The sequence below is a fragment of the Lepisosteus platostomus genome, chromosome 9 (genome assembly GCF_059453375.1).
Source record: "Lepisosteus platostomus isolate fLepPlt1 chromosome 9, fLepPlt1.hap1, whole genome shotgun sequence".
Taxonomy (NCBI): domain Eukaryota; kingdom Metazoa; phylum Chordata; class Actinopteri; order Semionotiformes; family Lepisosteidae; genus Lepisosteus; species Lepisosteus platostomus.
This window is the reverse complement of record NC_142619.1, coordinates 60,475,468-60,500,597: the sequence shown is the minus strand read 5'-3', so window position 1 is coordinate 60,500,597 and position 25,130 is coordinate 60,475,468. Positions and strand designations below refer to the sequence as shown.

Sequence of the window (25,130 nt, the reverse complement as noted above, 5' to 3'; positions counted from 1 at the left end):
AACTCACCTTGCCAACACGGCAGAATTTACAAGCCTGGGACAGAGCACAGCACTGGAAAACCTACAGGCTCTGCCAATAACTCCCAGGCGGAAGGTTTACAGGTTATTATTATTCATTCTTTGAAAAAAGTCCTTTCTGGAAAGGTCTGGGACGATGCAGGTACATTATCAGTGCAATAATGCTCGGCAATCCTTGTCACAGATACTGTACTTGATAAACAGAGAGTTTCCTCTTTTGGAGTACCGCAGCTAGCATACAGCTTTTGCAAGCACATCGTGATTAATAAAACGTAGGTTCTGGAATTGGCACAATATAAAGCCCGCTGAGTGTCAAGGAGTTTACAGCTCTATGGAGGCTGTGAAAATTCTGGAGACCTGAAAGCAACCTTTTTCTTGTTGGTACAAGAAAGTGTTTATAGCCAAACTAGGCTCCTTATACCCTTTAACAGGAATCATTCAACATCAACAGACTGTCGTGATAAGAACAGGACAGCTAACAATTTAACAAAATTCAATTCTGTCACAACCAATTTCCCAATAAACACATACAATACAGCAGACAGGCCAACTTTCGAGCTGGGCTTTAAAAGAGAGACCAGACTCTGCAAATATCTGGAAAGTGAAGAATGTGCAAACTTGCTGAAAGTCTGATTTCACTCTTTCCTTTATTAAAAATCTCCAAAGCTTCTTCTCAAGTTAGGGAAACATGGAAAAATACAAAGCCTCTTTGAAATGATTTAGAAATCAATGTAGGGGAAGGATACGGTGAGCAGCACGGTGGTGCAGTGGTCATCATTGCTTACTCGCAGCACGGGGGCTCTGGGTTCAATTCGTGAGGTTAGATCTGCATGGGGCTTGTATGTTCCCACTGTGTTCACATGGTTTCCTCTGGGTGCTCTGGTTTCTTCCCACAGTCTAAAAACATCCTGGGTGGATGATGGACTGGCATCCCCTCCAGGTGGTAACTCTCTATGTATGTGTGGTGCTTGAAAACTAAAATGTGTGGATATTGTATATCGATTTAATGTTTTTTATGTAATGTTTGATTCATTCACACTCAAGTGGCTTGCACAAGTGGCTCTCACTTGCACGTGCATCACTTAGTGAGAGACTTGATTGCACAGGTGGTGAAACGACCAGTTAACCTGCTGCTCTTCGAGCCTGGTGGATTCGGCCTTCAGCCGCTGGTCCTGTATGTGGGAGGCTGGATTACATCACCTCAGGTGGACCTGACAGTTGTGCCGCCAAGCTTTGTTTGGAGCACATGGTTTTGGACAGACCACCCTAATGGATGTCAGTGTGTTTGGAGAGGCTGTGCAGAAAAGCATGCTAATGTACCAGTCAAGGGGCAGGCCCAAGTGTAAAGGTCTGGGCAGAAGTGTCTAGTCACTATAGATCGACACTTTGCTGTGATTGATGGCCACCTGACTACACAGCTACTAGACAATCCAAGCCCTGGGACCTCAGTTACTGCCCTTCCTGAGGATTCATCCCGACCTGACAATATCCCAGCGGGACAAATTATGTCCTTGTGCTGTTCGTGTAACAACAGCTTTCTTGGGCAATGGCAAGGTGACAGTTGGGTTACACATGACCCTCCTTTCCAGACTTCCGGGCCACTCCACAGCCCTGGAATGAGCTGGGATGACATATGGCATCTAGGGCTCAGAGCCCAGAGACCAGACACATGCTTATCCAGGCTCTACGAGAACCAAGTCTTTTCAATAAAATGCCAGTGCACCTGCTACAAAAAACTATTGCCGTTTCCCAGGAAATAACATTGTGTGAGTCTGTTGCAGTTATAAGTGATTGGTTTCTTTATGCCCCACCCATACACACAGAGATGAAGCATTGTTAATATTAGCACGCTATCAGCTGCTTTAACGCCTCCTCGTTATATGTTACACATTAAAAAGCAAACCTGCAAAAGTCCTTTGCTCAAGGAGCTCCTTTTGTCACCCCAAAGAATTGAAAAACAGCAATAAAAATCTGTAGAATGCCAAAGGAAATGTGAATTGCTAAGGAACACATACAGTGCTCCAAGTAAAGCAAACATGAAAATCTGGTCACCGCACAAGTTTCTTCTGCCCTGCTGCAGCCCTCTGCCCTGCGCTAGCTCTGGCATACTAGAATTTGTTCATTTATTCTATCAGGAATAACTCTTTTATTTTCCATACATGAATATTCATTAAACAGGGATGGACTGGCATCCCGTCCAGGGTGTATCCTGTCTTGCGCTCAGCGCGTCCCGGGACTGGGGAAGCGTTTATTGGATGTGATGTGATGGTCTGTATCCATTAGAGAGACACAAATGATCAGTCGTTTGGAAACTACCGATGATCAAACACAAGGCTACTTGGTAGTTCAAGTAGGAAGCTGCGTCAGCATGCATAGGCAGCAAACCTTTACTTAAGTATCGGGGGATACTTATTTCGGGGTATCCCATGCAGTGGACATGCATTCTAAGTTTAAGCCTTTCTCCCAGATCTAGCCATGCATTAATTTATTTATAAAGAGGCCCTATATATTTCTTTATTCCCATTATATTTTGAAACTAACAAGCTTCAAAAAACAGTTGTGGAGTATTACAATATGATACTAAAGCTTGGACACAAGAGGTCAGAGGCGCTCACCTGACTTGATTACAAAGCACTCAGGATAACAGGTTGCCTTGTTTGCTTCTGTTGAGTAAAGTGTGCACAGGAACCATTGACTGGGACAATGGTGAGTATGTAGCCCACAGAAAATCCTGATATTTGAGACATGCAAACCTATGTACCTATACTATGTACAGTATATGTAAAAATAAGTACCACCTGCAAAATAATTTCAGGGTTATTCAAACTCTGAAAAGCACAAACAGCATTCCTTGGATTAATTAACGGGGATATGGGAACAGGTGGCAACAAGACTTTTTTTAAGAGTAAACATCATGTCCCCATAAGCCATTCCAAAGCCTTTGACCCAAATTACTCAGAGCAGTCCAGTGATTTAACATCATTTTTCATCCAGACCATTTTGTAAAACACCATTTCACGTTTGTTATAATACAGGATTTGGTTTCAACAAACTGTTGTTTATTTCAGATGCTTATGAATTAGAAGGATGTTTTTGACGAGATCTCCCCGCAGTACAGGGCTAAACATTTGCTATCTGAAAGCTCCCAAATAGAAATGGCAATAAGAAAATTACATTTCATATATTTTGACCTTTCTAAGTGACAGGGGAGAAAAATCACCCCTGGCTTTAGAACAGCCTCAAATAAAAAAGGAGAAGCTTTAATCATTTGGAATATTCCTTTAGAGGTTCATTAGCTTACCAACAGTTCATCTTAATGAAAGTTCATAAGGAAAATAGTATGAAACTGAAATTAGTTTAATTCAGCAAACTAAATTCAATTCAGAATACCTCCAAAATGTTAGAATTGTCTCATTTTCAGTTAAGGTACTACTGTATATTAATTTTGGTTGAAGATAAATCATATATGTTTCCCTAATCAATCTCAGGGAATAACAACATCCCTGCAACCTCTTACTTTAGCATCTGAGTTGCATATAATTAGTTTGACTTTTAACTTGGTTTCCGAGAAAAAAAAATTAACCAAAAATTTGATTGCCTTTAATAATTGTAACTGGAGCCGTCACTTTTAGATGATTCAGTCTATTTTAACATTTAACAAGACATAATAAGATTTCTAGTTCATACTAATAATTGGAAAAACTGACTATGGTTTGGGCTGGGTAAAGCCACATTTCGTTTCAATAAAACATTTTTTCCACTGTGTACTATTTCAAATTCGTGTCAAGGTAATGAAATCTGAATTTATAAAATCTAAGCAGAGCAGCTTTTACAATGATATGCAAGCTGAACTGACGTATTCGTCTCCTGTGATGCTCATATGGCTGTAGGCCTGTCACCTGGAAGGCTTGGCCAAGGTTGGTGTATTGGATAGGGTGCTGAGCTTGAAGGTGAAAGGCTGTGGGTTCAAATCCAAACAGGGCACTGCTGCTGACCCCTTGAGCACACGCGGTTCTGATAGAATGCCCTACTGCCAAAGCATTAGCCCACAGACCGACCAGTGAATGAACTAACACTGGACCGAAAACAAAAGCGAGGAACATCCACACTGATACACTACTTAGTCTCTTCAGAATATTTAAAGGAATGAGGGGACTTCTAAAATAACACCTAGGATCACCTAGGATCCATAAGCAATCTTCATGTCACATTAGGGGGAACGGCAATTTCAAATGGAGTCTGATCAGGAAGAATGGCCATAGACAGGTTCAATCGGCCTCATTTGACCTACATCCTAATTTCATTACTGATGTCATTTCCTCCATTTAAAAACAATTATGAATACTATAAATCAGCCACTTCTCTCCTTTGTATTTGTCTCCGGTGTCCCTCCTCCACCCCTCCTCCCCCTGTGCAGCTGCCCCTTGGTCACTCCTCTCTCTGCAGGGGCTCCCAGCCTCCTCGTCCTGTGGCCAGAGGGCTGGACCTCAGCCAAGCAGGTCATGATGCAGTAAATATACTGCGAATAAAAAACTCAATAAACAGTGTTCAGTTCTCATACTGGGGTGCTGTTATTCCCTGTGAACAGCACACTTAAGTGAGCAATCTAAGACATCCTTATTTTTTATTCAGTGAATGCAAATACCCCAAACCAGAAGATATTCCTCCTGGATGCGCAGCATTGTTTGTGTCTCTCTGAACATGTGGATATACAGTGGGGTGAAAAAGTACTGTAAGTACACCTCCTTAAGATTGATTGGTTTAACACATTTAGACATATTTGACCTTCGCTTAGTCCTCACCACATCCTAACAGTAGATTAAAATAACCTCATGTCACAAATAACACACAAAAAGTCTACTTTGTCATTCTTTTTTTAAAAAAACAGTTAGCATTCGATATCTTTATGTGACAAAGTAAGTGCACCATCTCAGTAAAGAGGGTATGTAGAATCAGGTGCACTAAGACGTGCAAATCTCTATATCAAAACAGAAAACATTGTCAGTTTGGTCTTAAGCACTCTGGTTTGTGGTAACACATTGTATCCAGATCAAAGGAAATTTGTGACATTGTTTTAGAGAAAGAATTGTTGCTGATTAATCTGGGAAGGGATACAAAGCCATTTCCAAACAATATGAAGTCCATCATTCCACAGTAAAAACACGGTGGGAACTGTTGACTGTTACCAATCTCCCCAGGAGTGGCCATCCTACCAGGTTCTCTCCAAGATGTGACCGTGTGATGCTCCTAGAAGTCTCCAAGAACCCCAGAGATACATCCAGGGATCTACAGGCCTCTCTTGCTATGGTAAGTGTCAGAGTTCATGACTCCACCACCAGGAAAAGACTGAATACGAATGGCTTTCATGGAAGGATAGACAGGAGTAAACCCCAGCTCTCCAAGAAGAACATGTGCAAAACAGCACTTGATGGAAATATATCTGGAACAATGTGCTCTGAGCAGATGAGTTTAAAGTGGACTTAAATGCAAAAATGTGGCCATAATGCAAAACGTCATGTTTAGAGAAAACCAAACACTGCCTCATATCAACCATCAAGCATAGTGGTGGGGTGATGGTTTGGGACCTACTTTGCTGTCTCAGGATCTGGATGCTTTAATATCATTGAGTCTATCATGAACTCCACACTATATTAGCATGTTCTTGAGGAAAATGGTAGACCATCTGTCTGACAGCTGAAGCTGAACTGAAAGCAGAACATTCAACAGGATGATGATCCAAAAAACACAAGCAAATCTTCAACAGAATGGCACAAAAATATATAAATCGGGATTTTGGAATAGTCCAGACCTAAGCCCCATAGTGATGCTGTGGAGAGACCTGAAGAGAGTTGTGCATACAAGAGAGCCCTCAAACATCAGGACTTCTCCCAGGCAATATGAGAGAAGGATCAACTCTTAAAGGAAATGTTTAATTCAAGTTGTTGGGGTGCCACAAGTGATCAAATCAAGGGTGCACTTTCCTTTCATACAAAGATACTGAATAATGGGTGATTTCTAAAATATGTAATGACAAAGTAGAATTTTTGTGTGTTGTCAAATAAGATTAGTTTTCTCTACTATTAGGACTTATTGGGTGACGGTCAAATATGTCTAAATATGTTAAACTATAAAATCTTAAGTGGCTGTACTTACTTTTTCACCACACTGTAGGGTTAATGCTTGCAGTGGTGGAGGCTGGCTCTATTCTTGTCCTTGTAGGCTACAGTATAAATTCCGCAGGTTGAAGGTAGGGGTTTTGCCACAAGGAACTGATTTGCGATAGAGATGTGGCCTGCATTGAACCATGTGGACATCCATTGATCTGTGCCCTGCATGCACTTACCCCCTTCCCTTTGTCGGTTACAAAGCTCGGCTGGAAGTACTTTTGACAGCTTTAGAAGTAGGCCAGTATGGTATACTCTGCAGAAGGAGGTTGTAATGCCTATTATAACTATGCCTGTCTTGATTTTTTAATAGTACCCATTTGCAATGTAGATGTTAAAGTCCTTGGCCGCATGTGCTATGACCTTTCAGAATTCAGTTTGGTTGACACAAAGAATGCTCTCACTTTTGGGAGTATGAGTTGTAGTTATTAGGCACTCACAAATCATATAACACACAATAAGTAGTGAAATCCATCAGCAGTTCTATGTCATTGTGGTTATGTTTTTACCAGATTTGGGAATGGTAATGGCTTTGTCCATTAAGCATGTCTTCTAAAATGTGTCCAGACAGATTACTACTTTTGCAATGAACACAAACACTAGGACCAAGATATTTTTGCAAACTTGAGTGAGATGTAGGCAGCCCGTAGCCCACTACATATTGTAGGCTACTCAAGGCTCGCTTCATTTCTGTGACGTCAAAAGGGAACAATGCTTCTGTGATTTCTGTTATGTTGGCAATGTTGTTTCTGTTCATGATGGATGACCTATCTTGCTTCAGTCTTGCTGAAGAAATGTTTTAATGAAATTTCTATTTGTCCACATCATCCACTCCTAGTTATGTTTATTCTTGTAATATCAGTTTCTGTAAATTCAATGGCCATGAGTTCTTATTCCTTATATACTGTATGCTTGTTTTTCCAGCAATTTGTGAATGCACCACAGCCTGCAATTGCTTAGAATGCTGCAACAGCAGAGCTAGATGAGGAAAATCCAATCTCCTTGGTTTTCTCTTTATTCGGGAATATCTGGGGTGAAGAATCAGATGATTTCCATATCTGCACAACCTTGGATGTATCACGGATAAATAAAATAGGAAACAAAAGTGATAACAAGAACAAGTAAACATGGGTGGCGATCAATGGGAGCTTAAACGGTGGACTCCCGGTCCCTTGATCACCAGTCTGATTTAGAACAGAGGATGTGTTCAGCACTGAGTCAATATTTCAGTAGAGACAGACTTGTTTAGGCTTTGTACGGAAACCAGTCAGAAATCTTGACCAAATGAAAGACAATTTGTGTTCAAAGATTTTGGCTTTCTGCAAACGTGTTAAACTGTTGGAAACACGTCTCCTTTCTTCCATTCCCATGGTGTGGTGTGTACTCTTTTCCAGAAAGACAGCCACGTGCTTACACAACGTAAACGGTTGGCCTTTGTGCAGGTCTCCACGCTACTTCGAAGTCATAAATCAGACTCCAGCACATCCAGCTAGATAGAGAGAAAATGAGCTATTCTGCTGTTTCCTTCCATTTTATATGATATGCAGCATTAAGTGACTCAATGAGATGGATTGACCACATCAAGATTGGCTGATCTTTCACATTCCACTCTTTTAGGAGTGATGTGCTGTGTGCATCAAGGCATGAGATGTAGAAGGGGTGAGAGTGGTGAGTCATGCTGTGCAAGTGGCTTTATCAAGAGCACCACAACATTGATTGGACTGTACACCCCTTCTTCAGATACACTCTGGATGCTGTTCTTAAGCCAGTCAGATGTGTATCTTCCTTGGGCTGTTGATGGCTAGAAAGCAGCAGCCAAATGTTCACAAGCAGAAACTCATCTAGAATTGGGCACTGTGGCCACTTAAGAACTGATCCAGCACAGGTCAGGTGAGACTGATCCAGCACAGGTCAGGTGAGACTGATCCAGCACAGGTCAGGTGAGACTGATCCAGCACAGGTCAGGTGAGTAACTCCAACCGCGTCCTGATGAATGGAATATTCCTGGCTGGCTGGGATTGTGCATCGGGAAGACTGGGATTGTGCATCGGGAAGACTGGGGTTGTGCATCGGGAAGACTGGGGTTGTGCATCAGGGAGATATCCTTTTGAGAAGCCAGCTCTAGAAGCTCTTCTCCATCACTGTCTGGGGCTGCATGTCCCCAGTCAGCGCCTGTCATCCGCAAGACTAAGACAGCCATGTGGAGGCTGGCTTATATTCACTGAAACAGCTGAGCCGTACGGTGTCACAGAACATCGATGACGCCGATGACAGGGAGATGGGATCAGTGATGATGGACTGCTCATAGGAGGCATGGCTGCCGCGCTTTCCACAGGAAGCAAAGCCTAACAGGTCAAAGCCCTCAGTGTGTTGGTAGTCAGCTTTTCAATTCTGCAGTTTCAACTTGTATCTCTTGAACGGAAGTTATGTCAAGGAGTGTTGTGTGGCAAGAACTCCCATAAGGCACTGGGCAGCTGGGCTGCTGACAGGCCTTTGGCATTGAACTGTGAACACTGCTATTTGCACTTGGCTGGTAGGGTTCAAGAGCAGCGATAACTTTTCTATACTGTATTGTCCAAAATGGTACACAGTATTACAAATGAGGCTTTACTGGTCTGTTACACAAATCCTAAAATTGCAGCTCTGGAATCTAGTACACATCCCAGGGCTGCCTGTCCTACCCTGACAGGCTGGAGAAATTAAATCTTCTTAGCCTCGAACAGAGAACATTACGAGGGCACCTGATTCAGGTATTCAAAATCCTTAAGAGGCATGTTGCTAGAAATCCTGGGGGGTGTCTGTTGTTGTCGGACTGGGATTCTGCAAGAAACCTCTTCTCAGATCCGGGGTAGTGACAGGGCCATGGTGTGACTCTTGATCCATTGTCACACGCTTGTACCCAGACTTTAGAAGATGTCTTCATGGATTTGCATAGGGCTCTTGAGAAGTCACTGAGGTTAAAGTGAAAGGCTGCACAGCTTCAGTTAAATTTACACTAAATTCTGTAAAAACTCTGACTGAAAAAAGGAAAAAGACTCACAATTTTCACAAGCACTACAAAAATGCTCAGCTTTCTTCATTTGTTTTAGAACGCAGTTTTGTTCTAAAAGATGCGCCTTATTCACTTGTGAACATTAAAGTCCTCTTAAATCACCGGCTTTTTCATGCCTGGGAACCTGAAATGGATGAACCGTGTATCTGATAGCAGGCATCAATGCCCTGAGGCTATAATACCAGACTTTTCAAATCCACATTTGTGTGGTCTTTTCTTGTCTCTGGGTCTGCCAAAGCTAATCAAATGCTGAACTGCAAAGAATTGTGTCAAGGCAAATACACAGGAACATGCAACTCAAACGCCAGCAGTGTCTGGCTCAGTCAAGGGTTTTTCTTGGTATTTAAGGTTCAGTGAAAAGCAGAAGCAGCCATATTGCCAAGAATGAGCGAGACTCCAGCCAAAAACCCCTTTCTGTGCCTATTGTCTTATCCAGTGCAAGAAAAAAACTTGTTAAAATACAGAAAAATATAGACCTTCAAAAATAGGATGGCACTGGCAGCTTTGGTATAAATATAAACATTTGTATATGTCACCATTGAAGTCTAAATGTTTGTGTAATCAGCTGCTAAGAATCTCTTTTTTAACCTGATATTGAAACCCGGAATATTGCATATTGAATGTCGGTTCAAATATCTGGCTGGTTATTGCAACTTTAAAGCATTTATCAAATCATCTGCCACATGCTAAGAGAGTAGCCTGAGTAATTAATACAGAAATCAGATGCAAATAATTTTCACTTATGCACTGCATGTTAAGGCTTCTTTTGAGAAACAGCTGGATGAGATCTTCAAATCAATGGACCCCTAACTAACAAACAGCTTGGATGTGTGGAAGAGCCTCCTCTCATTTATAATCATTCATGTGTTCTGTTTCCAGAAAGTGTCTGTTGACCGTCTTATGTTCTCTAGAGGCTTTGAATAATTTGGCAGAAAAAAACAACAACAAAGGAACTACAATAAAGACATGGTGGGGAGCTGCGTCAGCAGGCGTAGGCTGCAAAGGAACAAGTAATAGGTTTATTCCGTGCTGAAAAAAAAGAAGAAAGAAAACACAACGTTTCAGCCATGGAGCCTTCTTCAGGTGTGACACCTGAAGAAGGCTTCAAGGCCGAAACGTTGTGTTTTCATTCTTCTTTTTTTTCAGCATGAAATAAACCTATTACTTGTTACAATGAAGACAGTCTAGACACATTTTCCAATCATACAGTATATAGTTTGTGGGAGTATGGAACAAACTAATGAGCATCCTGGATTCTTTCAAGAAAAGGCTTGGGGGAAATTACTGGATGATTCAGCGGCTAACTACCAAAGCTTGGTGGTCTGCATGGCCACCTGACCTTCCTAGTGTGCTTGTGTTCTTGAATGACGGACCTGGCCTACAGGGGGTGTGGTAGCACTGGAGGAGGATGAAACAAAAGCAAACGAGATAGTCTTCACCTTGCCACACGGCTTTGAGCAGACATTGAGGAGGATGGTGGACATTAAGTATTAGTCTTGCACAACACAGTTTTAATGGCTGAAAATGAAAGGCCAGGACTGAGTGTAGAGTATGTACCCGTAGGTATGTTTTCTTTTTTGAAACAATGATTGTTCACCTTGACACTGGGTTTACTCTGGAAGGAAAACAACAGGCAACTAAAGTTCATAGCACTTATCCAGCGATACTGTACATCTGCTGAAGACCTGTTTCTACTAAATACGCCACAGATAATTTCAAAATGATGATCATTTCAAAGCTGTTAAATGCAAATCAGAAAGCAAATCCTGATAATGCCAGGATACATCATGAAAGACACTACATTACATTACTTTTACAATGGAAAACCTATTTCTGGTGCATTTTTCAAATTGCCTAACCTTGTTAAGTACAACAATGCAATTTCAGAACAGTACAAGCTGTAAAATATGTTTTATAATACTAAACAAAGATGTAGTCATATCTAATACAGTTTCTTACGGTTAGTCTTATTACTTATGCAATCTTAAATAAAAAAGAGCAAATGGGTGTTTTTTTTTATTTATTAAGTAACCCATTAGGACAGGAGGAAAGCATTATATCCATAAATAAGTAAAAAGCGCACTTACTGAAGTAAAAGCCTCTCTCTCCGCACACAAATTGCAGAGTGTCCACAAGTTCAGCGCCACACAAAGTCTCTGGCACTGCAGCAGCTGTCCGAGTCAGGCACAGAACACACAGGATGAAGTAGAGTATATGGGCACAGGATAAAGTGTACATCTCAAACTGCAACCAACAAGAAAGGAAGATAGCTCTTTAAGTAAAACGTGACAGACGCTTTGCAGAGAGGAACTTTAGAGGCATTTAGTCTGAGCTTCTCTTGTCAGTGGTTTGATTCGTGGTGCTGGTGCAATAACCACGCGATTGAACACAGAGACAGACGAGAGACAGACGCTGGTTACACTCGGAAAATTCTGAAGATCACATACTGTAGGTGCGGCATGGTTCACAGACAGGGATACGTCATTTTTAGAGTGAGGAGACATGGAGAGGCATTTCTTTTCCACACATGTGCATTCAGAGTGCACATTCCCTCTCACTGACCCAGCGACGCGAACTACCGTGCCTTGTAGCGCATGACGTGGCCGCGTTAAAGACCAATTGAGTGACGACGGCGCAGCGACCCACCCAGGGCGAGGGAAAACGTGACTTAATTCCCACTGTTACTCCTCGACGGCTGGCTGCTCAGACACGCCAGAGGGCGAGATTTCATGTCTGAGATGAAGCATCTCTCTGGGATACGGTTATGATGACCCTATCTCTTTTGGTCAGCAAGTCGTGACAAAAATCCTTTAAATTAGCTCCCTTAATCACCCTGCAGGACATCGTTCGGCAAAACAAAACAAAACAAAACAAAAAAAGGTTCCCATTCACCTTACCTAGCCTTAACATGTGGGCACATCAGCTCCAAGCAGGCTAAACTACGAGTCGGTAGCATAGAGCCTATAGCAGGTGCACATTAAAGCCAGACGCGGCCATCTGAGCTGTTCCCTGCTAATTTAACGACACGGACATCAATCTGCACAGAATCTGCCAGTCGCGTTCCGCTTCCCTCTCCGGAGCTCTCTGGTACCTCAGGTGTTCTCGGCGAAACACGCCAGGGAAAGAAAAAACAACACACCGGAGAAAACACCAGAGAGACGCGGGGAAGCTGGAAGACAGGCGGCGCCAGCAGCACCAAACCGCTCGCTCATAACGTGCGTGCTGAGCCGAGCTCCTGCGAGCTTAAATTGGAGTTACAATGAGATGGAAAACTGCAGAGCGGCCAGACCTAGCCGCCCGAGCCAGCGACCCGCTGCAGGCCAAATTTACATAATAAAGAGAATTTACACTAGATCCTACATCATAATGTTATAAATTGCAGTTTTAAACCACTCTCAAGCTTTGTGTAACCACAGAATGAGGAAAAGCGTTTCCCTTTTCGCTCAAAAGTTTATTTATCCTCTCTTTTTTTACTTCTGCAGAGTCAGCATAAGTTGATTTGAAAGATTCAAATTCAAATACATGCGGCTTGAATGATTTTTAATTAGGGTTAATGCTTCTCCAAACATTAAAAAAACGCTGACTTGTGCAAAGAACGAGCACTTATAGATCTCCCCATTCATACAAAATTAAATAAAAGGCGCTATATACAGATCGATTAAAATATAACATAAACGTTATCATATACAGTACAGTATATTTATGCATATTGAAACAGGCACATACTAACACATTTCAAAATTACGGTGTAAATCAAAAGTTTTTTTTTAATTTTAATATATGTTTAAAGGCTGACATAAAATGTAAATAAGATATCATAAAATACTTCCCCAGAGCTAAACTTATAAGATGCAATTCATTTGGGTTTAACGATTTTCCTAGCAGAGGCAGTTAGCCCTTTTCAGTCACAAAACGTGGCTAAACAGATTGGTTTAAAATAACACAACAAAGTGCAGAGTGAAAGCAGAAGGTGAATATTTAAAGGAAAAAATAAAATTAGCAAGTTACCTTGAAGACATCACACAATTGCCACTGAAAGAACTCTGTTGTATGTCTGTTAGACATCCCCACGGGTTTCTAAACTGCGAAGCCCTGCAAAATGAATTTGTTTGAAGTCATTAAAAAAATCCAGCGAGAAAGAGGATGAGATGTAGACAATGTCACATTTCAATTTTCAGACTTTGTTCCAGTGCGCAGGCTCTGATCTGATTTTTGTGAAGTGAGATTTAGCGAACAGGAGACGGATTTAGAGAAAATCCTCACATTTATCTACATTACACAGACATTTTCGACAGGAAACAGCTGGGGGAACATTTGCTTTCTCCCCTCGCAAAGTTATTCATTAAGGACTTTTGGGCACTTCTACAAATAACGTCACTGCACTTCTCTAAGATGGGATAGAGATTTCATCGCGTCAAGCCCGATCTCCGCGAGCTCGGGATCAAGTGCACACTTCTCGGGCCGCCTTCCTTGATCAATACGGCGGCAATTAGCGCGATAACCAACGCTAATAACATTGCGACAATGTCGAGGCGGCTGAATGACAGCACCATGTACAACAGCAGACAAAAACAACCACGGCAAGGAGTTTAGTTTCCACGACGCTATTGGCGTGGGCTGTCAAACGGCGTTAAGGCATTTTTTAAAAGGCATCCTAAAGACAAACTGCTCAGAATACGACAGCCAGGCGTATAAATAAAGCGAACGCCCTTCTGAAGCCCTTCGTATAACTGACTGAATCCATCAAGTTGTTTTAAAGAAAATGTCTGTTTCGAGTGATGTACAGTATAGGTTCAGCACGCTAATTCTGCGACAGTAGGTTCCTGCCTTATTTGGATAGGCTTCAGGAAATGATCGAGTAGGACTGAAACGAGAAATGCAACCAAAAATTACACAGCGAACCACTACGATAATCAAGTGAGTGCTTGCATTCCTCCTTCGCGTCGCTGGTACGATAAAATGTTTTCTCGCCATCGACTTACATGGACTACATTACACCGGGGCTTTTCAGTACAGGTCAATATGACCTGGGTCGGGACAGCTGGAGAGAGCGCTCGGGTGTTTCTCCGTCTGTGGCTTTTGTGCGCAGCCCCCTTTTTGTACAGGTCAGTCAGAGACTGTGCCTTCCCAACAGGCTTATACTTCACTCCCCTTGTCAGCCCTCGGTACGTCATGCACCTACAGTACGACTCCGGGAGCCAGAAGAAACGGCTGAGTTTCCTTCATAAACGCGGCTTTGTGTTGGGCGAAACGTCAGTAAATTATCCCTCTCTGTGACAAGCGGAGAAACCCGAGGGAGGCTAAAGAGGCGGCACGAAATCTGAAAACACGCCGCACATTTTTGATTTGTGAATTGGGTTTTACCGTGTTTTAACGACAAACAGCAGCTCGGTTCGAGGGAGCTGTGAGATTACCTGTGATAAACTCTTCTAACCTTAGTCAGTAATTCACAACGTGGCTAAGGTACAGTATGTGCTCGTGTCTGCCTACAGGGTATTACCGGAGTCCCCAGTTTAGACTGACAGAAATCTACTTACTACCCCCAAGAGCTCTTCATTAGAAGCTATAATTATCTATCAATTTATAACGTGGCCCGTGGCCCAGAACGATCACGTTTGAGGATCAAATTGCACACTAACGATTATGTGTTAGGTTTAGCAGAATTATTAAGAGCAAGCACACGAAAACACGAAAGATTAATATGTGATACATTTTAACTTCATGTTCGGAGGTGAACCTAAACGAGGACACAATGATAATCAGAAAAATCATTTTTTTCTTTCAGGAAGGCATCGTATTATTTACATTATCCACCAAATATTAATAATGCGTGTTTTTTTTTTTAGAGTCGTTCGATTTTTAATTTTGAGGGCTTCGGTTGTTCAAAGTCCTCCTACATCATTTTCAGGGGAAGGTTTGTGTTCTGCACCAGCCCCTTTCCAAATTCTTTCGCTAAGGGGCTGGTTAGTGTTTGATGCCTTCAATAAAGTTGATCTGCCGAAGTGCCCAGTGTTGTAAAGAGCGATGAGCATTTGCTGGCCTGTTTAGTTTGCATTTATCAAATCGTTTTCCTTAAGAAGGCACTTCTGAAAGAATCCGCACACCCTCCGTTTCCTCTTGAAAAGCCAGGCACAGTTCATGCTGCCCTTCCTTAACTTCAAAGAGAGGGATAGACTTTATAAAGAATGTCTTATTCCTCTGGCTTATCTGTCAATCTCGATTCAGCCTGGAACACGCAAATAGCAGATCAGCTTTGTGATCAAACGCAGTTCTTTCACGATGATTAATGTCACTTACCAGCAATCCGTAACACCAAGGTTAACGTCTATCTAAATCATGACCTCAGTCTGTACCATTCGTCATAAATTTTATATTGTAATTTCTTCTTTAATATACATTTGAAAATACTCCAAAAAACACGTCTAATCATTTTCTTACACACTTTTAGAAGTCGCAGATACAACTTCAGAAAATGCCATTTCTAGATTTCAATGGCAGTTTTTGTCTTCATAACTCTCCAGAATACATATTGTTTCAGGAGGATCCTGCCCTCCTTGGTAAAGAGTATCATTCCTTCACTGATACAATTCAGTACACTTTTTAAACTACAGTAAACGCTGTTGTAAAGACTGAATCTGACAATGTATCACAGCTTGGGCAATGACTCTTCTAGCATGCCGTCTTCAGCCAAGAAGGAGAGAAGGTGCATCATCATCAAGCTTTCTATTCCAATAGATCCCAATGCCCTTTACATATTGGAAAGGACCCACTTGATCTTCCAGAGAAGTGCCGATTCTACCAGCTCAGACCAGCTCAGACCAGACCTACTCCACCACACATCAGGTGAAGTGAAATATTCCATCCTCAGCTGAATTAAGGGGCAAACATAGGCAGGCCAGATTAAAAGAGTCAAAATGTAGTTTAGCTAGGAAACTGAGGTTAACACTCCTGCGAACAGGGCCAAGGTATCGTTGATGACAAAGCAGTCAGGACTTTGGTTTGACCCAGAAAGGTTCGACCTTGACAAAGGGATTCCCTGCCATTACAGGCCTTTGAACCTCCCAATATCGTTAGGACTGGACTGATCGTTAGTTGCCTAATTGACACAGATCCTGTTGATGGCATCAGTAATTAAGAATCAGCTTGAACACGGATTTGGAAGGGATTGGAATTAAGCTACCAAAGTTGGCCACCTGTGGTTTAATGGAACCTCATATATGACATCATACCGAGGCACTGATTTGGAAATTATGGCCCAGGAGGAAAAGCCCAGTCTACTGCTGTAGCATGTCCATTAACAGCAGTGGCCTGATTTTTCCCAAGCCTTGACTCAAGCACTGACTACACTATATAGTCACTGTTTTATGAATAGTACCCTATGGCAGCCGATAGCATTTGTTTTGCATTTAATGCCTTCCAGCACATATAGCATAATACACTTTTTTTGTTTATTGTGATCTTGCATGTGACCTTGCATTTTACTGCTTAGACCTTTGTGTGAAATGACTGCTGGAACCAACCTTGTTTGCCATTTCCAAGACTGAAGACCTCAGTCAAAGAAGCTCTTTAGTCGTCGTCTGTTGGGGTTCATGAGATGACAGCATTTTCCAGGAAGATGTTGTAAAGTTCCTGTCGTCCCATTTGTTTCTGAATGCCTTGGTGCCCAGCAGTGTTTTGTCACGATACCTTGAAGGGAAACTCACTGAGGTCTCTGGACCAGCATCTCTGACAAGTGAGAAACTTTCTCTCTATATGTGTATTTTCAGAAAGCAGTGGCTAACACACCAAGCATTAGTGTCACGAAGCATTAATCAGGACCCTGTGCAGACGGCAGAATCCAGAAGGGAGTGAAACAGACACGGGGAGGAGACAACGAGAAACTGGGCTGGTAGACCAACAGGGGGGAGTGTCAATGGTGCACTGGTGCTCGGGGGGTGTGTGGTCCAAGTGAACAAGCCCAAAGGGAGTCCAAAGAGAAAACCAGGGTGAGCAAGAGTCCAGAACCGGCTAATCCATCCACGACAGACAAGACAAAAGTTAAAAACCGGAGCGGGATCTGGTGCAGGGCCAGGGCCAGGCGCTCCAAGGCCCAGACCCAGGTGGGCAGGACATCGGGTCTCTCCTGGACCCGCTGGTAGGCGGGCTTCCAGGTGTCCATCTTCCAAAGCTGAGCCCGGAGTGGTAGGAGCGTCTGGTTTAAAAAGGGAGGGGCTGTAATAGGAGTCAGGTGCACGAAATCAACGAAAACGGGAAAGAGCCGGAGCGCCCTTAAGAGGAGGGACTTACGATCGTGACAATTAGCAAGTTCAGTGCATTGAAATACATTTTTATTCTGCAACCATGAAAACATGAGCATCCCTAAACAAAGAGGAGAGCGATTGCGCACCCAGTTTGTCTGACATGTGGTGATTGAGAACCGCTGTCAGCTCAAGAGTGGGAGATGCATTGGCTGCTGTGGTGCCATGTGCTCACCAATGGAAGAGGAACAGAAAGCAGATCAAGTTGTCCCACTGGAGGTGTAATGAAACCATTTCCAGAGCTATGAAAAGTGTGGCAAGCATCTGTGGAAGGAGAGAAAAGATGGCTTGACGTCTCCTCCCTCCAGCAGTGTAACCCAAACCCTAACACATGCCAGTTTAGCCATATTGATGTTTCCTCCAGGGGGGACTGGAATACTCAGAACAGACACTTAATACTCTTCAATAAGATTGTCACTGGTAGAGCAGAATGAATTCACCAATAAGTGCATTTCGACAACCTGGGTCTTTGGCTATCAAAAGACTCAGAAATGATATGAGTGGAATGGTGTTCATAAAAGTACAAGTCAAAATTCAGTATCAAATTATTTGTTGTCCTTAATACTTGCAAAGTAAGGTGACGCAGTTTAAATATGGAAGCAGTCACACACTGTAGTAATTTCCAATGATTGTAGCTGGACAGTAAACAGCTGTCAGTGTTTTAGACTGTTTGGACTGGGACGTTTTTGTACTTTCTTGTCCAGTTTATTTCTATAGTTGGAATATAACCTTGCTTTTATTATTTATGTAAGTAACACTTCAGCTTTCTGCAAATGATTTGTAGCTCCCATCTTGATTCTTTAATATTTTCTTTATATTGAGTTACCTTTCATCTAAAAATACATTTATTTATAGAAGGCATTTGCCTTATTGTTGCATCTTATCAATATTAAACTGTATTGTAATGTAATGTACTGGATTAGTCCCCCCAGTTGTACTTTTTGCTTTCTTGTTCATTTATTTATATTGTACCTGGAAAATATAAATCTAACTCTTTTCAATGGAAGGGCTCATAACTTAAGCTCTTGGTAAAACCTCACATTGGTAACCCTAGTGCCAGCTAGTCACAGAACCCATATCGCCTTTAGCTTCTTAGAAACAGAAAAGCCAAACCTCATTTGAGGTTTTGCAATTTAATAGTTGCTCTAATACAGAATGTTCCTGGTAAAATTGCCAAGCTGTCTGCTGTATTTCTAATGTACAGAGGCATCTGCTCCGAATAACGTGAGCTAAAAATGAGAGGACTTTTATCTGATGTGCGAGTCAGAGGACCTGCTGTAATAAGTGATCAATGCTGATCTAATCAGAGCCTGTGAGTTTTGCTTTGTCACAGCCCAGAGCATTAGAGTCTCAGCCAGCTATGTGAAAAGGCATGCAAAATCAGGACATCTTGGTAGCAAACTCAGTCAACCCACAACTAACCCACAACATTTCATGTGCATTGTCATATACTGTTCAAGGACATATACAGGATTTAAGTTGCTGAATCTTTTATTCTAAAACCAGACCAGCAGAAAATGCTGTAATTAGTGGTGTACCACAGGGATCACATTAGGATCTCTGCTCTTCTTAATTTAATGTGATATCACTGATCTAGACTCTGGTACAGTTAGTAAACTAGTCTATACAGTAGTCTGAACAATTCTGGTGATACAAAAATAAGGGTATTACCCCTGAAGTAGAAGCAAAGGTAATTGAAAAACATTGGGATACAATTCATGACTAGACGAACACATGGCAAACAATGTTTAATGTATAAAAGTGGAGGGTATTACATACAGGTAGCAAAAGTAAAAATAATTTATACGAAATAAGAAACAGCGATCTTGTAGAAGCTGCTTATGAAAAAGACTTCATGTCAACATGTAATTGAGATCTTGGATACAATGTGGAGAAAAATTCAAAAGGCAAAAACAACGTTGGGATATATACTGTAGTTAAAAGTGTAAAATTCAAAATCAAGGAACACTATGTTAAAGCTGTGCAATGCACAAGTAAAAATCTCATTTACAGTATAGAAATTGAATCGCCGTGTTACAAAAAATATATTGCTGTTGTAGGATCTCTCCAGAGAGGAGCAACCAGATACATTCTGGGTCTGAAGGGAGTGTCCTGCACTGACAGGGAGAAGGAACTGAACTCTTTTAATCTTGAACAGAGAAGAACACAACAGGACTTGATCCATGTTTTCAAAGTCCTCCAAGACACTGACAGAGAAAAGCCTATGAACGTCTTTAGAATCAACAGTGAAATAACAACTGGGGCACACAGATGGCAACTAAGGGGAAGAGAATTTAAAGCTGAGAAGAGGAGGCACCTCTCTCCAGAAGGGGTTGTGGGAGCCTGGAACAAGCTCCCCAGCCCTGTTGTTGAAGCTGATACCCTGGCTTCTCTCACGAAACCACAGAGTGATCAATTAGCTGAAAACTACCAAATGAGCTAGACAAGCCTAATAGCGTGTTCTCATTTGTAATGCTCTTTTGTGCTTTGAACAGTGTCAGCATCTTATCACTGGGCTTGAACTCCACACTCCTGGTACAGAAACTCAATGACATCTCTCAGAGCACACGCAGCTACTGCAGCAGCCCGGGAACAATATACAGTACGAACAGAAAAGGGTCAAGAAGGGTGGAGGTACTGAAACAAACGTCCCCAACACATACATAAACTGGCGTGTCAGAGCATGAAATGTGAGGAATGGAAGAAAAAAAACATTTGCTGTTGAAGAAGTCAGAAAAATCAGTGTTGGGTAAGTTAACTATTTTAGTAATTAGTCGTTATTTTATCTAAACGTGTTTTATTTTATCCAGTTTCATCTTCTAATCCTTTTCAGTAAGTAAATGTAGCTTTTTCTTGTAGCTACAATTAAGGGTCATTATAAATAATTGTTCCTTCATAAATGTTTTTTACTTACAAGCAGGGACCTTGGTTACACGGTTTACCTAGAAAAGGTCTATACATCCACAGGAACATCCAGTGCTGTTGGGGTTTTTACAGAACGGACTGCCAGATACGCATTAAGAGGATACCACATGGTACTGTATAGCGTCTGCAGGCATACAGATGGTTTCAGAACATTTTGTTGACTTTAACAAAAAAACAAACAAACAAATGCATGCCTTTTCTAATGTCAGGTCTTGCTTTTGCTTTGCTGTTATATTCTGACTTTTTAGTATATAATATTAACACCAAATGTTTTCAGAAAACCTGTATTACTGGCGGCATCAACATAGGACCATGCAAGAGGAGGCCACTCGGCCCACTTGGTCGTTAGTGGTTAATAGATCTGAGGATCCCATCCAACCGTTTCTTCAAAGAAACCAGTGTATCGGCTTCAACAACATTTGTAAATGTCAGTCAGCCACAAAAAATATGACCTTTCATTTCTTTAGCCCAGAAATCATATCTTTGAAAGAGCTTTTATTTTCCAAGCACTATGTTGGAATAAGTAAAGTGCATTTTTAGCCAACGATATGAGGAAGTTGCGTGTGAAGGCACTTTGGAAACTGACAGATCAGGTGATTTTGCTTTAGAATGATACTGTGAACAGAAATGAATAACATAAGGAGATGGAGCACAATTTGCAGTCACTCAATGGACTGTAGGGCATGTACTCTTAATGCTGTCAGGCCCCAAAATGGACCATTAACAACATTGTTAATCTTCTTCTTACATTAGAAAACACGCAATTTAAAAGAAAATGTTTTAGCATGAATCATTCTAACATGAAAGTTGAAATAAAAAAGACATTTGAAATGTAGCCCATATGCTAACAGATTTGACTTAAATATAAATATAAGCTCGTAGCTTTCATTCAGAAAAGAGCTCAAGTATAGTAACTTATGTATATGTTTTTCATCTTACAGATGAGACCTATATAAAAATAACTTTTTCTACGTACATGGTATACAGTATGTATGTTTGAACAAATGTTCAAAGAAGTCTTATACTAGTAGGAAGTAGGGGTTAATGTCATGCTGGAAAGCAGAAAGAAAAAAAAAACATGACATTTCAGCCCTGGAGCCTAACTCAGTTTTCTGTTTTTCTTCCCTCTGCTTTTCTGCGTGGAGTGAACCTCTACAGGCCTCACACTGGCAAAGTCTCCCGCTCGGACCCCTGGGTGGACCCGACCTTGTAGCTGAATAGATGAGATCTACGGCCTTTGGTAGCTGTTTGGTTTTTTAAAATGATTTCAGCAAGACTGATCACCTCCTTTCACCTAGCTGCTATCTTGGGCGGGGCGGTGGCTCTGTGGCTCAGGATCTGCGCCTGTGGCTGGAAGGTTGACAGTTTATATCCCTTGGCCGGCAGAGGAATCCTACTCCGCTGGGCCCCTGAGCAAGACCCTTCACCCCAGCTGCTCCAGGGGCGCTGTATGAATGTCTGACCCTGCGCTCTGACCCCAAGCTTCTCTCTCCCTGCCTGTGTGTCTCATGGAGAGCAAGCTGGGGTGTGTGAAAAGACAAATTCCTAATGCAAGAAATTGTATGTGGCCAATAAAGTGATCTTATCTTATCTTTAACCCACAGCATCTAGCCGTGTAAAATTAGCATTTTCTTCATTTTGGGAAAAGTCCTGTCATTTCGTCTCTGGAGAGCCGATGAAGGCTCTTTTCAGTCACCGATATGAGTTAATGAGCACAATGAGTCAGGCGCAGACATGTGGTTATAAATGGCTGTGCTTTTCCAGACGCCTCCTCAAAGTGGTACAATACCTCCAGATCAATTAAGGACAGGAAAGTGCAAAGCTAAACAAACGCCCTTTCTGTCACCATGACCTAATTGTTAGGGTGAATTTCCGTAACTGGTTTCAAAGTCTTAGAAAAAATAAAGCGTCCAGTTGCATACAGTGCATTGTCTTGCTCATGGGGTGTAACTACTTTTAAGCATCTTATCCGTCATTCTGACTGGGCTTCATGTCAGAAAGCTCTGGGCACAATTGTCAAGTAGATATATATCTCACCAATTATTTAGTCTTACCAGGAAAAATACAGTCTGCATCTTATATCTGGATAAGTTAGATGAGCAGTGGCTATGAACCATTTTGTCATGCTTCAGTTGTTTTTCTTCATTTCAAATTGTTGTTGCTCCTACCTGCGTGAAAATAACTCACTATTTCTGATAGTGATTTCTGAAAACGCTAAACAAAGCAAAAAGAAACACTTGGAATTCTGAAGAAAAACATCCGGTCATTCAGCCCTTTAACTTTCAAATACTGCAGCTTTCCCCTCTGTCCTTCTCCTTTGTTGTTTTTGCTCTTTTGAAACATCATCCGAGCCCGGAGAAATTCCTGGTTGAACCTGATGACCAGGAAAAGGGTTGTTTTTACTTTGGAAAGTCTTTAAAAAACAGGGGTGTTGACAGTTTCCTGTCTCTGGTCAGAACCCCAAACGTACATTCTGAAAAGGAAATGCAGGGGTGTGTTAAATCAAGGTATCTGTCAGCCCGTGTCCGTGAAATAGATAAGCCGTCTTTTACAATGGAGTTCTGGACTTGCTCAAGTTAAAAAAGATCTGAAGCCAGGGGACAATGCAGAGTTTACAGACGGATCAGTTGAAAACGGCCTGGCGAGTTCACTTGAGGACTTCTCTGGCTTTCGAAGTTCTTTAACTCTTCCTTGTCCGGACGTTTTGTTGAACTGGTTTTGAAATCAGTTTTAGTAGGAATCTGCAAGTTCAGTAAGAATACTGTGAATGGCTTTACTCTCCCTCATCCTTTGTTTCTGTAATGAAAGAAAAACAACACTGAGCAATAACAAGCATTCAGATGACACTCCTGTTTAATGAGGTAGCTTGATGGGGGAACGCGTTAACTGAACTCATTGAAAACTAGTAGCAGATTTATTAGAATTCCTTATTGCTGTTGTAAGTGTTAGAATATCCATTCATGCAGATCTCCTGAGGGTGCCGTGTGCTGGGCTCCCAGTCATGTCCCAGTGTGGACGATCCTGCTGGCTGTGCAGGACTGGGAGCAGGCAGGCTGACAGGAGCTCTAGGGCTGGCTACTTGCAGTGAGAAAAGATCTAAGGAAGGCAAAAGCATGGATTGAAGTTTTATGACAGAACCTGACTCAAGGTTGGAAACGTCTCTCCGTGTGTTTTTCTGTCAAGCTCTTTTTTGTTCAGTCAAGCAAAGATCAGCATCTTGCACAGCAGACGTACAGGATTGTTTTGGAACTTCAGCAATTAAACAATGTTAAACTGCATCAGGTGCAATATGAGTTAGCATAGTGATAACCTTTGTGTTTTTTTGCTTTGCATTGACTTTTTTTAAATATATTGTTTGTCTGCCCGTACAGAAGAAAAAGTTTTTGTTTTATACTTGTGGGTCAGGCTGCTTTCTAGAAGGGAGGAGGAAAGTCTTGGGCTCTTATTGATCATTAAAACCAAATTCCAACATTAAACAAAGATTAGTCTCAACACATGAAATCTGTTGGATAGTAACAGTTTCAAATGTTTGTGTTTAATATAAAAGTTTACTGGACTCCTTAATTTAACAGATGGCTCCGTAATTAAACTGAGTTCAAAAACATGTTTTTTCTCCGATATTAATATGATCTTGACAGTGAATGAGAAATATTTTAGTTTGCTTAGAATAACAATCACATGTGAACTGAGCCCGAATGGGGTGTTTCTTTTTGAAAATGTATAATTAGAATAGACAGGGCTACCATATGTCTGTTGATACTACAGAGCTACGAAGCGGTTTTACTGAGAAGATATTAAGTGGGTTTATATAATGTGAAAGAGTTTGCTGTTCTATCCAAATTAGGATTTTGAATTTATTGCATTACATGGAAACAGCAAGCAAAGATGAAACAGTATAAATGAAGTTTGCAATGCAACTGTTTTCCATAAATAGCATGGCTTAACAAAGCATGACTGCATTTCCTTCATCAGCCACAATGTAAGATAAAACCTTCCCTAAGTCTGCAATATCTGAAAGGCAGCTTGAGTTCGGTAAATTATGTTTGTGAGCAACAAACCTTATAGGAACATTGATTCAGAATGGAATTGGTTCATTCCTGTTAAGCGCTGTCATCCACAAATCTGCTTGCCGTGTCTTCTGACATGATAATTCCCACTCCACGTCTCGTCAGATCTTCTTCCAGACTTTCTCATTTGAGCAAGGAGTAAGAAACTGGACTTTCCGGACTTCAAGCTGAACAGTCTCTTCACCTGGTGCGTGTGATCAGTTGGTTTCCTCCAGGAACTGAAATACGACTCAGGTGACTTATTAGCTTTTAGCACTGTAGCCTTAGCTGTAGCAGAGCTGGATGAGTAACATCCATCTAATGTTTCTGATGATCCCTCCGCAAAGTAACAGTCTCTTTGCAGCTCAGTAGCCATTGATGTTTTTTTAATTTGACCATACTGAACCAGGAAACTTTAAGGCGCACGACGATGTGACACAACACACAACTCATTAGCAGCAGGGCTGCTGATTCTCAGTTTCCTCCAATAGGATACTGCCATGAGGGCTCGGAGTGTTACGTGCTGCGTGTCCTGCAACAAAACAAAACGCAAGCCCTACCATTTCCTCGGACTGAGTTATTATGTTGCAAGCTTCTAAAGAGGTTTTACAGGATGAGATCATGACAT

At 41.7% G+C, this 25,130-nt stretch overlaps 1 protein-coding gene and 3 long non-coding RNA genes across 7 annotated transcripts in view; 2 read left to right on the top strand and 2 right to left on the bottom strand.

The window, feature by feature from the left end:
- igf1 (insulin-like growth factor 1) overlaps nucleotides 1–14,447 on the bottom strand; it is a 32,760-nt gene extending 18,313 nt beyond the window's left edge. The window contains exons 1-3 of one of the 4 annotated variants that reach the window (XM_088645963.1): nucleotides 14,217–14,447; nucleotides 13,243–13,326; nucleotides 11,322–11,478 (exon numbers count right to left, since the gene is read on the bottom strand). In XM_088645963.1, the coding sequence (XP_088502089.1) occupies nucleotides 11,322–11,478; nucleotides 13,243–13,299 (214 nt within the window). In that variant the 5' untranslated portion in view covers nucleotides 13,300–13,326; nucleotides 14,217–14,447. Of the gene's footprint in view, nucleotides 1–11,321; nucleotides 11,479–11,681; nucleotides 11,814–12,131; nucleotides 12,375–13,242; nucleotides 13,327–14,216 lie in introns of those variants that run through there. The other 3 variants (XM_088645965.1, XM_088645966.1, XM_088645964.1) reach the window with 3 other exon arrangements.
- Nucleotides 13,529–18,283, top strand: LOC148655371 (uncharacterized). The gene is made up of 3 exons (XR_015941257.1): nucleotides 13,529–14,151; nucleotides 15,970–16,077; nucleotides 16,724–18,283. It is a non-coding gene; the product is annotated as an uncharacterized LOC148655371 (long non-coding RNA).
- A 783-nt stretch (nucleotides 18,284–19,066) lies between these two features.
- Nucleotides 19,067–22,062, top strand: LOC148655370 (uncharacterized). Its single transcript, XR_015941254.1, has 2 exons — nucleotides 19,067–20,280; nucleotides 20,499–22,062. It is a non-coding gene; the product is annotated as an uncharacterized LOC148655370 (long non-coding RNA).
- On the bottom strand, nucleotides 19,267–24,988 carry LOC148655369 (uncharacterized). Its single transcript, XR_015941255.1, has 2 exons — nucleotides 24,515–24,988; nucleotides 19,267–23,252 (listed from the first exon to the last, which is right to left on the bottom strand). It is a non-coding gene; the product is annotated as an uncharacterized LOC148655369 (long non-coding RNA).
- Nucleotides 24,989–25,130: the final 142 nt, after the last annotated feature.